The following is a 16089-nucleotide window of genomic DNA, read 5'->3' on the forward strand; positions in this document are numbered from 1 at the left end:
GCCTCTATTTGTACTGGGTCTGCTAGACTTCCCTGCCCATCCTTCCAGAAGGCTTGATAGAACTTTGAAGTGAGGTATAACAGCGGCTCTAGAACTCGAGACTGCAGGGATACCTGTTCTGATTCTTCCACTTACTAACTCTCAGATCTTGGGCAATTTACCTTTCTGCCTTGCTTTCCGTGACTGAATGATGGAGCTATTAATAGCACCTACCTTATAGCTTAAAGAGTTACATGTGAAGCATGAGTAACATGTGGAGATTAAATACATGTGAAGCATGATGCAAAGAATAAGCCCTCAGTAAGGATCCACAATTATCATCTTGCCCCAGGTTTTCTGTGGGAAGGAATCGTTTCTAAGCTACGTGTCTCCAGGAAAATTAAGCCCCAGGAGAAAACAGGGTTGGTTCCTGTTTTCCCTCCGGAAACTCCACTGTTCTCCTATAGCACCAGGACAAAGGACAAAATGACTGTGCCCCAGGCTGGGCTGACTCAATGGCTTGGGTGGGCCCACAGCTGGCTTTGGGGTGTAGGTGTGCATGGGGCAGCAAAGGCTGGGAAGTGAGAGGCAGCTGGTCAGGAAGAACTAGCCCAGGGCATTAGAACTGGATTTCATAAAGCAGAAGAAGTCCCAGGAGCTCCTCCACCAACTGGCTTCTGGTGACTTTTGGCAGGAGATGACCAGCCCAGAGAGAACATTCTGTGGTGAACAAGAAGGACCAAGGCAGTGCTTAGCTCTGGTCACCCCTGGCTAGAAAACAGCCCAAGCCCTTTCCAAAGAGAAAGCTGGTGTTTCAAGAGGACTCAGGCCTGAGTAGTGCACACGAAACTCTTCCGTTTGCTGTTTACATGTCAAAGTCAAATCTTGGGCAAACCATGTGCTATTCAGCTCTGGTATTTGGTTTACAGTACATGTTCTCAAAGCCTACTGTCTGTGCATTTATGGGCGTGCGGCCTGTGCAGTCACACGGAGCCCCACACTTAGAAGGGCCCCATGCTTGGTTTAATGCTCTGCCCTTGCCATTTTGTCCTTCTTAATCTTTTTTTTTTAGCAAAAGACTGAATTTTCATTTTGCACTGGGTCTTGGGCCTTGGGCCTTATGTAGCTGGTCCTGGTGAATAAAGCTAGGCTCCATGGCTTACTGACCTTGAGATACTGAACAAGCTACTTGACATCCCTGGGTCTCAGTCTTCTCGTTAGTAAAATAAGGCAAATAAGAGTACCTACCTCACGCAGTTAACGTGAAACTAAGTGAGATAACGTATGTGGAGCACAGTTCCTGGCACCTAGTAAGCACCGAGTAAGTGTTAGCCACAGTGACAGCTATTCCCAAAGCCATGGGCTAAACATCCAATCCAAGTGCTAGGCAGGTAGAAATAGCTGCCTCGGTACCTTGGCAAGTACAGTTCTTAACTGAGGCCACCAGGCAAGGAACACAGTTACTGACTACCATCTGGGACCTGATGAGGGGCTCTCTAGGATATGGGTAGAGCCAAGTGACTTAATCCAAAAATGCCTCAAATGCAGAATTCCCTGGCAGTCCAGCAGTTATGACTCTGCACTTCCACTGCAGGGGGCATGGGTTCCATCCCTGATCGGAGAAATAAGATCCCACATGCCACGCAGTGTGGCCAAGACAAAAAAAAAAAAAAAAAAAAGTGCCTCCAAGACGAAATCTAATTGCATTCCATAGCTGTTGGTGAGAACTCAATCATTTTCTGCCCTTCCACAAGTGATGGTTTGTGGGAAAGAATCTGCACACAGGAGTATCATTCCTCCAGCTTAGAAAAACTACGTGCTGGAGACCCACCAGCAGAGTCAACCATTGAGGCAGGTGGGACCTTCTCACGTCAGAATTAGTTACTGAGAAAGGGAACAGGGTGCACAATGACCTCAACAAAGACAGCAGTCTAGTCTTCTGGCATGGCTCCTGGTTGGGAGAAGAGCCTGAGTGTTCTCCCTTTTGCCATACACTTGTAGATCTTTCTGTATATCTGAGCACAAGAAAAACTTATTTAAAAAAAAAAGAAGCTTTGATATTTTCATATAAAAGGGACCTCTGATACTGAGTAATAGCACTGCTTTTCAGGAAAAGACTATTATTCCTAAGATCTCTCTAACACATTATAAATAATGAGCACATTTTTTTGTGTCTGAATAGTACATAGTACATAGTACTCAAGAGAGTCTTTCTGGAGAGCAATTTGGTATCCTTTAAAAGGTCCAGGCCCTTTGACACAGCAAGCCCTGGGGGATCTTTCCAAGGAAGCAGCCAGAGATGAAGATCACCATTCATGAACAAAGATTTTCATTGTGATGTTCCACTATCACATAAGTAAAAACTGAGTAAGACTCCAACAACATGTGATGACAGCATTGATAGTAGAGCCAATGGAACCCATCAAAGCTTATGTTTTTCAAAGAACCTTAGTAATATGGGAAAATGTTTACCGAATTATGTCACACATTATGCGAAACCAAGCAAGCATGCTAATGTATGCTTATTTCACAAATAATGAAAACGTTCCTCAGCTCCAGCTGCTCTACTGCCTGTGTCCTAAATGATGGAAAATTTCTCAGCAAGAACGGGAAGAATTAGCAGGCTCTGAGTTTTCTTATAAGCCTTGCTACCACTTGTGATGAATGAATTTACCACTAAATAACTGGGGAAAAAACCTTATTTCCTCACTTCATTATTCTTACTAACATTGTACTTATGTTTTCTTTAGAATTCTCTATGGCATGACTCTCTAAAGACCCTCCGCCCTGGAGCCAAAATTTAGCCAGCTAAATGGTGTTCAACTCACAACACATTATTTTTCAATTAAGACAAAGTAAAAGACAAAATAGCATTTTCTCCATTGAATAGTAAAGGACCCAATCTCTAACATTAACACTGAGCCATGATACTGAAGTGGACTTGTGGTTTGGGTTGGGTTTTATTTTTGTTTGTTTTTGCTTTACGCTTGTTTTGTAGTAGTTTCCTGTTCAGCCTCCACCTTCTTTCATATTTTGGGAAAGGTCTCTGTCCTTTGCCCAGATATGACACAGTGTCCTGCCTCTCACTATAGAGGCAACAGCATCCTAGGTTGCCAGGACACCAGCATATGAACTTAGGGGCTTACCTAATAGGAGGCTCTAAGACTTTAAATCAAGAGCAAGTAGCCCAAAGAAGGTGGGAGATGGCAGCTGCAGTGGCCAGCAGGGTCAGGCACTGGCTATGAGGTCAGAGGATACTTACTGGCCCTCTATGATCTCTGAGCCATAAGTGTGCATTGGTTAGAATTTTTCAGTCTTAGGCATGATAAAACCCAATGCACACTCACTTAAGAAAAAAGAGAAATGTACAGACCCCAGTAAATAGCAGGATATTTAACATTTATTTCTTAATTCTTCATGGGTAGCTTCATTCCAAGCTCAAAGGATGCAAGATGGACCCTGCTTGTCACTCCTCTTTTGTTACTCTGCTTCTTTACTGTTAGCTGAATTCTAGGCAGAAAAACCCTCAAGGGATGAAAATGAATGGTAGGATCCCAGGCTTATCCTTTTCCCAATTTACATCCAGTAAGAAAGAGAAGTCACTTCCTCCAAAACTCAAGCAAAAGCCCAGGAATTGACTTGCTTATCGGCCTAATCCAGATCTCATGTCTGTCTCTGAACTCAGGGCTGTGGCCACGCACATGCAAGGCACTGGATTTCTTTTTGTTATGGTTCTAATCTAATGTTAACTCACATTTTCTAATTTAAGTATAGTTGATTTATAATATCGTGCTAATTTCTGCTGTACAGCAAAGTGATTCAGTTATATATATATATATATATATATATATATATATATATATATACATATATACACATACACACACATTCTTTTTGTTATATTCTTTTCCATTATTGTTTATCATAGGATATTGAATATAGTTCCCTATGCTATACAGAAGGACCTTGTTGCTTAACCATTCTGTATGTAATAGCTTGTATCTTCTAACCCCAAATATCCAGTCCATCCCTGCCCCACCCCCTTCCCCCTTGGCAACAAGTCTGTTCTCTATGTCTGTGAGTCTGTTTCTGTTTTGTAGAAAGGTTCATATGTGTCATGTATTAGATTCCACATGTAAGTGACTTCATATGGTATTTGTCCTTCTGTTTCAGACTTACTTCACTTAGTATGACAATCTCTAGGTCCATCCATGTTGCTGCATTATTTCATACTTTTTTATTGTTGAGTAGTATTCTGTTGTATATATGTACCATCCATTCATCTGGCAGTGGACAGTTAGGTTGCTTCCATGTCTTGGTTATTGTAAACAAAAGGCACTGGATTTCTTAGTCTAGACAAGATGATTCTTCCCCTGTGGCCTGGGGGCCAAGTGTGGGGAAGGGGACCATTAGGGAAATGGTTATCCAGACAAGAGTGAGTAAGTGAATGGGTGCCAAGCAGCAGAAACTGAGTCATTTGCACAAACTCAAAGATTCCTGTATAAGCACATTAAAAAGGGCAGAAGATGTTACATATCAAACGTTCCTCATTAGGCAGATGGAACCACCATTCCTCAGTTACATAATGTCATGTGGGTCAATGAACACAGTTGTTCAATAAACCAAGCCTTTGGGATCTTAATGAGTTAACACGATAAATGGGTGCACATCCCAATGTAGCTATAGTGTTTTTCAGTGCATCATATAGGTCACTGATTTAGCCATTTTATAAAAATAAGAATATTAGAATTTTCTATTTTGTTTAATATACACTAATGTCTCATGGGTCCAATACGGGGCACTGGAGTGCACTTTCCACTTCTTGAAGTGGCCTAGACTTTCTCAATTTCAATTATTTTACTATAAATCCCCCTAAAACACATGACACATTTCCCCATCTTAATAACCAGACCGTTGAACACAATCTAAGCTGACATTGGTCTTCTCTGATCTACTATGGTGATGCCCTCGGGGGATGTTGAGGTGTATAGCACTTTTTGCCATTACACCAAATGGTGCCATATCATCCTGCTTCCTTTGTTGGATGCTGTGGGATTGAGGACAAATATGACCAATCTGGTCTGGAGTGTTTGAAAGGTTTCTAGGCCCTAGACTCACTAGTGTAATGCACACCTCTACTACTTCTAACAGTTGATCTTAATGTATTTGCAGATTTGCAAGCGTGAACCTAGTACATCACATGATTAAGAGGCTTTCTAAAAAGGAATGACAATCCTCTCTCACTCTAGTTTTCTTACTGCACATAACTTTCTTGATTGCACCGATGTAAAAATAACACAGGTCCTAAAGAGGAGGTCTATAACCATAAACAAAAACCTGTGCCTCTAAACAACGCTTAGCTTCTGAAACTTGTGCCAATAGGAAGTCAATCATCAAAGCTGCATCCCCCAAAAAGGCATACTCTCCAACACCAAAAAGTAAGGGAGAGGGCTTCCCTGGTAGCACAGTGATTGACAGTCCGCCTGCTGATGCAGGGGATACGGGTTCGTGCCCCGGTCCGGGAAGATCCCACATGCCGCAGAGTGGCTGGGCCCGTGAGCCATGGCCGCTGAGCCTGCGGGTCCAGAGCCTGTGCTCCACAACGGGAGAGGCCACAACAGTAAGAGGTCTGCGTACCGCAAAAAAAAAATAAAATAAAATAAGGGAGAGGGAAAAACTTCCCAGAAGGCAAAGCTGGGCCTCAGAGAGCTATGAGATTTGAGAGATTTGAGCTATGAAAGAGATTTCCTCCCAAAGAGTATAAACAAATGTTAATGAAGGAATCCTCCCACTTCAAGGGCAGAAGAGCCTCCCACTGTCTGTCCGACATTGCTGTGAACCGGGTGATTGTTGTGTGTCTCCCATTCTTCTGAATGAGAATTTTTATTGTAGTGTGACTTCACTACTTCGCTAGTAAATGAGGGCAGATAACTCTCAAACTCATTTTCAGCAGAGCTGGGAGAGGGATGCAATCTACAGATTCCACCATATATGTAAGGATTACCAAAAGAAGATGAGATTGCACAGAAGCAATAGGGGAAAATAATACAGAGAAGAAGTACAGAGAATGATGAGAGGGTCCATAGGTGGCAAATCTCAGAAAGTGCCAGCAAAAATCCAGTTATGAAAGTGAGCGTCTCACCTTGAACTTCAAAAAAGATACCCCTCTATGTACCAAGTATGGAATGTTGGGTGAAGAGGGAGAGCAGCAGAAGCTCCCCTAAACTTGATCTGATCCAGAAAAACAGAAAATGCAGAGCTATACAGAGAATAACACAGATGGGCCATATTTGCAGGAAGCACTCTGTCTCTCTGACAACAGGAAAGAGGAGAGTCTTGGCATGCGCTACCAGAAAGGTTACCTGCTTCTCCCTGCTCTCCTCTCCCCAGCCCATGGAAATGTTCAGCAGAGAGCTGGTCCAGGAATATCCAGTTCTTTTGGCATCAAGTATGTGAAAAAGAAACTGGCCCAGGGACTTCCCTGGTGGCGCAGTGGTTAAGAATCTGCCTGCCAATGCAGGGGACATGGGTTTGAGCTCTGGTCTGGGAAGATCTCACATGCCACGGAGCAACAAAGCCTGTGCGCCACAACTACTGAGCCTGCACTCTAGAGCCCACAAACCACAACCATTGAGCCTAAACACCACAACTACTGAAGCTCATGCACCTAGAGCCCGTGCTCCGCAACAAGAGAAGACACTGCAATGAGAAGCCCATGCACCACAACGAAGAGTAGCACCTGCTCGCCATAACTAGAGAAGGACCACACACAGCAATGAAGACCCAACACAGCCGAAAAAATAATAAAAAATAAAAAATAAACTGGGGCCTCCCTGGTGGCGCAGTGGTTGAGAGTCCGCCTGCCGATGCAGGGGATACGGGTTCGTGCCCCGGTCCGGGAGGATCCCATATGCCGCGGAGCGGCTGGGCCCGTGAGCCATGGCCGCTGAGCCTGCGCATCCGGAGCCTGTGTTCCGCAACGGAAGAGGCCACAACAGTGAGAGGCCAGCATACCGCAAAAAAATAAATAAATAAATAAAAATAAACTGGCCCAGCATAAATATAAAGCTTCCATTTTTTAAAAATGTGAAAGAGCAGCAAAACTTACCAGTGAATGTGAGACACTCAGCAGAAAAATGTTGCCCCAACCAGACGAAAATTGTAAACAACTATGAAGTAATCACCTCTAAGAATCATCACAGAGAAACCACAAAGATGCAAGAAATCAGGGAGGAAATGGTGAGATAACAAGTGCAGATGAAATGTGAGCTGAGCTAATAGAATGCAGGGAAAAAGTAGGAAAGAAAAAAGTCCCCTAATGATCATAAAAATGAAAACAAAATTGGAAGAAGCACATGGCAGAGTAGGCACTGTGAAAAAACAAACAAAAAAAGAAGATAATACTAACAAGTTGAAAACCAAATTTTAAAGATAAAAAGGAGTAGAGGGAAAACACTAGACATAGAAGACAAGCAAAGAAGTGATGATAGATGTATAACTGGAATCCCCAAAGAACAGGACCAAAATCATACAGCAGAGAAAATGTTTAAAAATAGCAATCAAGAAAACTTTCTGAAATAAAAGGGACAAAACCTGGTAGTGTTATCAGATGAAAGATAAAGAAATAATCTTTTGAGTAGCTGAGCAAAAAGATCAAGTCACTTATAAAAGGGAAAAAATTGTCTGGCATCAGATTTCTCCACAGCAACATAAGCATTGGGAGAAAGTGGAGATCCAACAAGATCCTTAAAAAAGAACATGTGAGTCAAGGGTTTCATTTCCAGCCAAACTGCCCTTCAAGTATAAGGCTACCATTTTGAACAACACAAGAACCCAGGGAATATTGCTCCCTGGAGCCATTCTTAAGGCAACTACCTGAAGAAGAGTTTCAGTCAAGCAAGTGATGGTGACAAAAACTATAGCAAAACCATGATGAAAACCAGGGCTAGAGATGAACACCGGCAATACTTAACTGTAGAACTATGACTAAAACAAATGGGAGTACCCAGGTAGCAGAACAGAATAGCAGAATGTGAAATATACACCCTGATGTTACAGAATGATACAATGAGTAACAATTGATAGTGGAAGAAGAAAAGAACTTGAGATGCTGAGTAAGTCCCCTGACTGCATTATATATAATAGCTGAGAGCCAAGAGTTATTAAAGTGGGCAAATCTTCTAACAGAAGCCTAAGCATATTTAATAATGTAAAAGTAAACATTAAAAGGATGGTGTCAACTAAAATTGTGTGGTGGAGAAAGAGAAGAGATATCACCCATAATAAGGAACTAATAGATGCTACTTAATGAATAGAACACTAAGATTATTATATGTGATTATAATCATAAAGTTAACCCCTATGACAATCGTTTAATCCCTATGGCAAAAATACAAAACTCCCCAAGTATAAGAAAAAAGACACACACAAAAATTGACAAAAGACAAAAATTGGTGCAGGAAGGAAGTAATCATAGCTCGCCTTATGATCAGCTGTGAAGAGGAGCATTTACCTAGCAAAATAATGCAACTATTCACATTCACTTTTTTTTTTTGCTTTATAACAAATTTAATCAGTTATACATATACATATGTTCCCATATCCCCTCCCTTTTGCGTCTGATCTAATTAAACTATACTGGAAAGGAAAGAGGACGGGAAGAGAGCCCTTCTACAGTGGGGCGGGGAGGAAAAAGAGAACTAATTCCTCATCTTCCACAACGGGAAGTCAAGAAATCATCTCTAAAATAAAATTCAGGAAGTGTAATACCAATGTGACATTGAAAGACATGGAGATGAATATCAAAATAATCATGCAAAAGAAATGAAAGGGGTTGCCCCAGGGGAGGTGAAAAAATAGGAGAGGGGCAGAGACTGCTGTTTTACATAACAAACTTTGTAGAACACAGTTTGGCTGTTTAATGTATAACTTCAATAAAAAGTACACTTTTAAAAAAAGAATTTGAGCTCATCTGAGCAATCAGAGTTCAACTGATCATTCAGAGGTTCATTTCTTACCCTAACCTTTCCATGAGATCCTTTCAAAGGAAAGTTTCCCTAGTCTTTCATTTTGAAAAATGAAATTCTTCGTTCTGCTCTGCCTTTTATTGAAAACCACCACACAAGTACTGCATTAATCTGACAGTGTTTCATCAGCCTCCTTTGAACCTCCGGCTGCCATGCATTCTATGAGGACAAAATGTTGATTTCAGTGCCATTACTCAGGAGGGCCTGCAGAGGAAAAGATACTTGCAAATACATTGATACCTATGGTGGTGATGACAGTTCCAGCAAAGAAAAAGGCACTTCCGAGGTCCCAGTGACTGCTGTTGTTAGAAGAGTTTCCTATGGGGCTTACTCCTGCGTTGTCAGCGTCAAGAGCATGCTGCAAGGAAAGTGAGAAAGCATGAGGTTCAGTGAAAAAGCTTACCAAGGGGCTTCCCTGGTGGCTCAGTGGTTAAGGATTGCCTGCCAATAAATCCAGGAAGATCTCACATGCTGCGGAGCAACTAAGCCCATGCGCCACAACTACTGAGCCCGCGTGCTGCAACTACTGAAGCCCACGTGCCTAGAGCCCGTGCTCTGCAACAAGAGAAGCCACCGCAATGAGAAGCCCACACACTGCAACGCAGAGTAGCCCCCGCTCGCCACAACAAGAGAAAGCCCGTGTACAGCAACAAAGACCCAAGGCAGCCAAAAAGAACAAATAAATAAAATAAATACGTTTTTAAGAAAAGATTTCTTTAAAAACTAATAAGAAATGAGTGAACCAACTAAAGTAATAAATGTCGGCACATGATCTTCCCAAAAATGTGAGAAGAAAGCAATTTAAAGTAAGTTTATAAAAAAAAAAAGGTTACTAAGATTTCCTTGCTCAAGAACCTACAATGATCTATAAAGGACTGGTTATGTGGATGAGGGTACAGTCATAAAATGAAATACTATTGTTACAGAGAAAAGCACAGGCCCAAATGGCACCACTTGTGCTAAAGTCCATAGTATCAAACCTGCACTTAATACCTGACTTTATTGCAGTTACGACCTTCCTCAGAAATGTAATCTTTTTTTAATATTTATTCATTTCTTTTAGTGAAGTATAGTTGATTTACAATATTGTGTTAGTTTCAGGTATACAGCAAAGTGATTTAGTTATTGTTTTTCAGATTATATTCCATTATAGGTTATTACAAGATACTGAATATAGTTCCCTATATTCCCTAAATCCTTGTGCTTATCTATTTTATGTATAGTAGTTTGTATCTGTTGATCCCATACTCCTAATTTGTCCCTCCCTCCCTCTCTCTCCCCTTTGGTAACCGTAAGTTTGTGTTCTGTGTCTGTGAGTCTATTTCTGTCTTGTATATAGACTCATTTGTATTATCTTTAGATTCCACATATAAATGATATCATGTAGTATTTGTCTTTCTCTGCCTGAGTTACCTCGCTAAATATTATATTTTCTAGGTCTATCCAGAAATGTAATCTTAATCAACCAGTCTGGAATTTTCTGGTCAGCACCAATGAGGCAGCCTGTCTCATGGACCTGCTTCCTCCCCCAGAGGAAAAGAGGCAATGTGCATGATAAAACCCCTGCTATTCCTTCCCCCTCTACCCCCAAAGAAGATGTCCTGACCTAAAAAATAATCCTTTCTTTTCTTTGGATAATAGCTCCTTTGCCCCACTCTCTTCCTATAAAAACCTTCCATTTTGTGCAACCCCTGGGAGGACCCCTCTAGCTGCTAGATGGGATGGTGCCTGATTCATAAATCATTGAGTAAAGCCCATTAGATCTTCAAATCTACTCGGTTGAATTTTGGTTTTTGTTTTACTTTTTGGCTTCGCCGTGTGGCACGTGGGATCTTAGTTCCCCGACCAGGGATGGAACCCACGCCCCCTGCAGTGGAAGCGCCAAGTCTTAACCACTGGATCACCAGGGAAGTCCCTGAATTTTGTTTTTTAACACTATACATCCACTTGTTAAAATTAGAAAATTAGTTTTAAATTGGGGGAAAAAATCCATATATAGTATGTTGCCATTTATGTAAAATTTGCAGGCATAGGATTTACCCAATCCTGGCAGAAGTTATGCAAAACGCATACATCTTGTTGTGCATATACATAGAAAGATGTCTAAAAGGACTGGCACCCAAAGTGGTCACTCCCGGGAGGCAGGGTTTCAGCTCCTTTTCACTCTCTTTTTCTGTTTTGTTGGAATGTTTTACACTGAGCTTGTTTCAGGAGTTAAGAGCTTGGCTCCTGGGTCAGACTGTCATGGTTCTGCTCATTCATCACCTCAGATCCTTGGGCAAGTTATTTTAACCTCTCTAAGCCCAAATTTCCTCATTTGCAAACTGGGGATAACAATGCCTTCCCCAAACAGAGTCGTTGTGAGGATTAAATGAGATGATTCATGTAATATGCATAGCCCAATGCCCAGCACTGTGTCAGGGTTTAACAAATAGTTGACAATTTTGTGACTGTCATTTCACTGTCCCCCAGCAAACACACACACACACACATACACACACGGCTCCTTTTAAAAATAAACAACAATGACTCCTCACTGGCTACCGGATTTGGAGTTCCATACACCTTAAAATTCCCAGTGACTTGGCCACATTGATGCTGCAACATCATCTCACGCTATACTATAAAAGCCTCCAGGGCTTCCCTGGTGGCGCAGTGGTTGAGAGTCCGCCTGCCGATGCAGGGGACACGGGTTCGTGCCCCGGTCTGGGAAGATCCCACATGCCGCGGAGCAACTGGGCCCGTGAGCCATGGCTGCTGAGCCTGTGCGTCCGGAGCCTGTGCTCCGCAATGGGAGAGGCCACAACAGTGAGAGGCCCACATACCGCAAAAAAAAAAAAAAAAAAAAGCCTCCAGCCCTGGGCAGGAAACTCTATGAGACATCCCCTCATACTTCTGGAATTTTGCTTTGCCCTCCCACAAAGGTGCCCACGCTTCAGGGTCTAATCTGGGCCCCATTTCTTCCAGGAGGTTCAGTTTGTACCTTGTAGCCTCCACAAAATGCCCCCGTCCAAGGACTTACGCTTCTGCACCCATACATTTAACAGGCTTTTGATCACACACTCCCTTGCTGGAAATCCTTCCCTACTCTCAGCATGCACAGAATAAGGTGGAAAATTCCTCAGCAGCCCTTCCTGAGCTCACCCTGCCAAACTCCTTCAGGCCAGGGAAGAGGGTAGGAAGAGATTTCAATCAGGTGAGCTGTGGTGGGGAAGGTAGGGGCTTCAGACGGAGGTGACAGAAATATGAGCTACTTCTAGAGTCTCCATTCCCTGGACACAACTGTAATAACCCCATGTGAATTTTGCCAGACACAATTAAATATTGCAATGGGATTATATTCATCCTAAATAATGCCCATAAAGCTCTGTTAAAACAAGCAGACAGTGGTTGCCATAAATTAGATTACAAATGAAAAAGTCAATCATTGTTAGTAACATTTTGCCTTCATTGATCTGAGATATTTCAAACTCTTTAGACCAGGGATCAACCCTTTTCCAGAAAAGGTCGGACAGTAATTGTGGGTCACATATGGTTTCTGTTGCAAACCCCCTAGACAACTTACTGGACAAAAGAAAAAGTCTCTTTTGTTTAAGTCTTTAGTTTATTCTTTCCTGCCTCTAAGAACATGAAATATTATACTGGCCACTGTTTCTAACATAAACCCTGGCACCCCAGAATTTAAAATCCAGCAGCATGGGATGTGTCTTTGCCTGTGGTTTAAATCGGCCTAATCATCTACAAGGATCACTTATTCATCAGGGGCTATGCAATTCTCTGCTTTAGAGAAAAGACAGATGCCAAGTCCTTTCTGCTGGTAAAATATCCATTGTCACTACACTTTGAGCGCCATCAGACCAAGCCACAGGCCTTAACTAGTGTTTATAGCCTCATAGTCTATTCAGCTCTGATGGGACTACCTGGAAATAATACCTCAGGGACAGCTCCAGGCCCCAGTCGCTTAGGTAGCCACAGATCACACCATCAATACCTAATATTTACAACTTCTATGAAGCTGCAAAAAGAGTTTGAGTTCAATCAGGTCCCACTGTGCTGAGAATTACACATAAATATCCTAAGCAGACCAAGTGCTGCGTATAAAAGTACAGATTTGCAGTAAAGACAGGCAGGGATAATTACTTGCTTCATCAAAAAGTCCAACGTAAGATTCCTTTTCAAGTTTCTTTTCTTTGAATTATGCAATTTATAAATATTTAATGTTTACATATGTAACCCTGAAGGAAAGTGTCTATCGGTTGAAAGGAAAGGAAATTAACATTTGTTGAGTATCTACATTGAGGCAGGTGTTTTAGAAGTGTTCTTCCATTTTATCCCTTCCACAACTTGTGTGTTATTCAATTTTATCCTTTCTACAACTTGCAAGAACTTACGGAATATTATCGCTCTTTTGAGATAAGGAAACAGGCTCAGGAAAGTTAAGGAACTTGCCCGAGGTCACACAGCCAGGAAGTGGAGAAGCCAGAATTCAAGTCTTGACTGGCCCAAAGCCACTGTTTTGCCCTTTCCTCTGCATATGGTACCCAGAACACACTCATCCTCCCCCACCCTGTGCTCACCTCCAGACAGAGATGAGGGAGAAGTCTTGTCATCGTCCAAGGATTTAGACAGAAGGGACCTCACAAGCGATCATTTCTAATTAGACTACTTCCTTGAACATGTCAATGGGGGCACCAAACTTTATTTGGCTGCTGGAGCTGGTGAGAGCTTAATAGCTCAGCATTAAATTTTAAATTAAAAATAAATAAATAAAAATGGAGAAAGGTTGATTTTATAGTCTGAAAGGGAGGGAACAGAGAAAACAGAGAGAAAGCCCCGAAAAAAGGAAGAAGAGAGGAAAGCAAAGGAGACTAAGTGTCAGTTGAGCTCAGTTACAGCAATGCCCAAGACTTCTGAAAAGCAGGTCCATCTAGTACCCAATTTTAACTTGCTTCATATGTGTGATATAAATTCCTCTCTCGCTCCCCCAAATCTTCAGTAAAGTGGGCTATACAAGCAAAGGCCCTGGGGAAGTGGTTTTAAACATAAGGATTGTTATGGGCATTGTGGGCCACAATGTGATTTAAAACCAGAAGTAAGAAGGAGAAAAATAAGGTCTCTCACAAGTCACCAACCTCTTGGTAAGACTTTAGAGGATCCCCAACCCCAGGAATGAGGTTTGATTCTATCTAGATCATATACATCAGAAAGACTCCAGCAAACAAGCAGAATTAAAATGAATTAACAAACTCAGGTTATGTAGCTACAGGGCAAACCCAGTATAAACGGACTGTTATCACTTGAAACAATAGCATCATTTTTAACTCAGTAGTTCTGAATGAATTGTAACATTATTAATTTTATAAAGTATTTTCTAATAATCTTAACTGTTTGAACCCAAGTAAAGCCTTTTAAAATTAAATGCATTTGCTTTTAAGTTTGTTTGTTTTTCTTTCTCTCCATTCAGGCTGCAAAAGTGAAGATAAGCCAGTCCATTAGAAGTGTCCAAGCACGTAGATAATGAAATGATGAAACTGAGCCACGTACAGTCTGGCTTAAAGGATCAGTTATAAGGTAGAGAGGTTCAACCAACATCAGCATCATTTTAAGCCACAATCTCAGACTTAATGAGCATCACGTGTTCAGTTACACGATCAACCACTACCAAGTTCAGAGACGTCTTCTGAGGATCAAAAAGAAGACAATTAAACTACATGTGATGTGAGAGTTTCAAGCTTCAGGAAAAACATACTATAGATAAGAGGGTCCCACGTGAAAATTTAATTCCACCCCTTTTTGAATTTCCTTTTTAGCCTGTCAGTTAGAACTTCCAGTTCCTACCCAGTAAACGATTCATAAATGAATGTTTCAATCAATAAGAAATGAGTGGGGCTTCCCTGGCGGTGCAGTGGTTAAGAATCCTCCTGCCCATGCAGGGGACACGGGTTCGAGCCCTGGTCCGGGAAGATCCCACATGCCGCAGAGCAACTAAGCCCATGAGCCACAACTACTGAGCCTGCGCTCTAGAGCCCGCGAGCCACAACTACTGAGCCTGAGTTCTGCAACTTCTGAAGCCTGTGCACCTAGAGCCCGTGCTCCGCAACAAGAGAAGCCACCGCAAGGAGAAGCCCGCGCACCACAAAGAAAAGTAGCCCCTGCTCACCGCAGCTAGAGAAAAGCCCACACGCAGCAATGAAGACCCAACACAGCCAAAATAAATAAATAAATAAATAAATACATTAAAAAAAAAAGATTGCTTGAAAAAAATAAGAAATGAGTGAACAAATGAAAGTAATAAACGTAGGCACATGATCTTCCCAGAGGTGTGAGAGGAAAGCAATTTATTTCTTTGTAATACAGACAAACATAAGAAAGTAGTCCAACACAAAGAAATATAATGATTGTCCTATTTTTTAAAAAATAAAGAACGAGGAGGAAGAGTTGGTGACAGTGGTAAGATCTAAAAGAATCTGTTTCTAACTTACTTACAAAACAGAAACAGAATCACAGATCTCGAAATCAAACTTATGGTTACCAAAGGGGAAACGTAGCGGGAAGAGATAAATGAGGAGATTGAGATTAACGTATACACACTGCTATATATAAAATAGAAAACTAACAAGGACCTACTGTATAGCACAGAGAACTATATTTGACATTCTGTAATAAACGATATGGGAAAAGAATCTGAAAAAAATGGAGATATATATATATATGTATATATATCTGATTCACTTCGCTGTACCCCTGAAACTAACACAACATTGTAAATCAACTATACTCCAATAAAAATAAATTTAAACATCTGCTTCTCACAGAGAGTAGAATGGAGATTGCCAGGGGCTAGAGGGTGGGGAGGGCAGATATTGGTCAAAGAGTACAAACTTCCAGTTATAAGATGAATACGTTCTGGGGATCTAACGTATAGCATGGTGATTTCAGTTAATAATACTGTATTATATACTTGAAGTTACTGAGAGAATAAATCTTAGATGTTCTCCCCACAAAAAAGAAATGGTAATTCTACGACATGATGGAGATGTTAGCTAATGCTATGCTGGTCATCATTTTGTAATAAATAAGTATA

At 41.5% G+C, this 16089-nt stretch overlaps 1 protein-coding gene across 2 annotated transcripts in view; it reads right to left on the bottom strand.

Annotated features, from left to right (window-relative positions):
* Nucleotides 1-16089, bottom strand: part of KCNK10 (potassium two pore domain channel subfamily K member 10) — a gene marked incomplete at both ends in the record, with an annotated part of 141405 nt that overhangs the window by 40513 nt on the left and 84803 nt on the right. For both annotated transcript variants that reach the window (XM_081230055.1, XM_081230054.1), the window contains one exon: nucleotides 9246-9363. In XM_081230055.1, the coding sequence (XP_081086181.1) occupies nucleotides 9246-9363 (118 nt within the window). The remainder of the gene's footprint in view (nucleotides 1-9245; nucleotides 9364-16089) is intronic.

Source organism: Mesoplodon bidens (assembly GCF_964165515.1).
Source record: "Mesoplodon bidens genome assembly, chromosome: 3".
Taxonomy (NCBI): Eukaryota; Metazoa; Chordata; class Mammalia; order Artiodactyla; family Ziphiidae; genus Mesoplodon; species Mesoplodon bidens.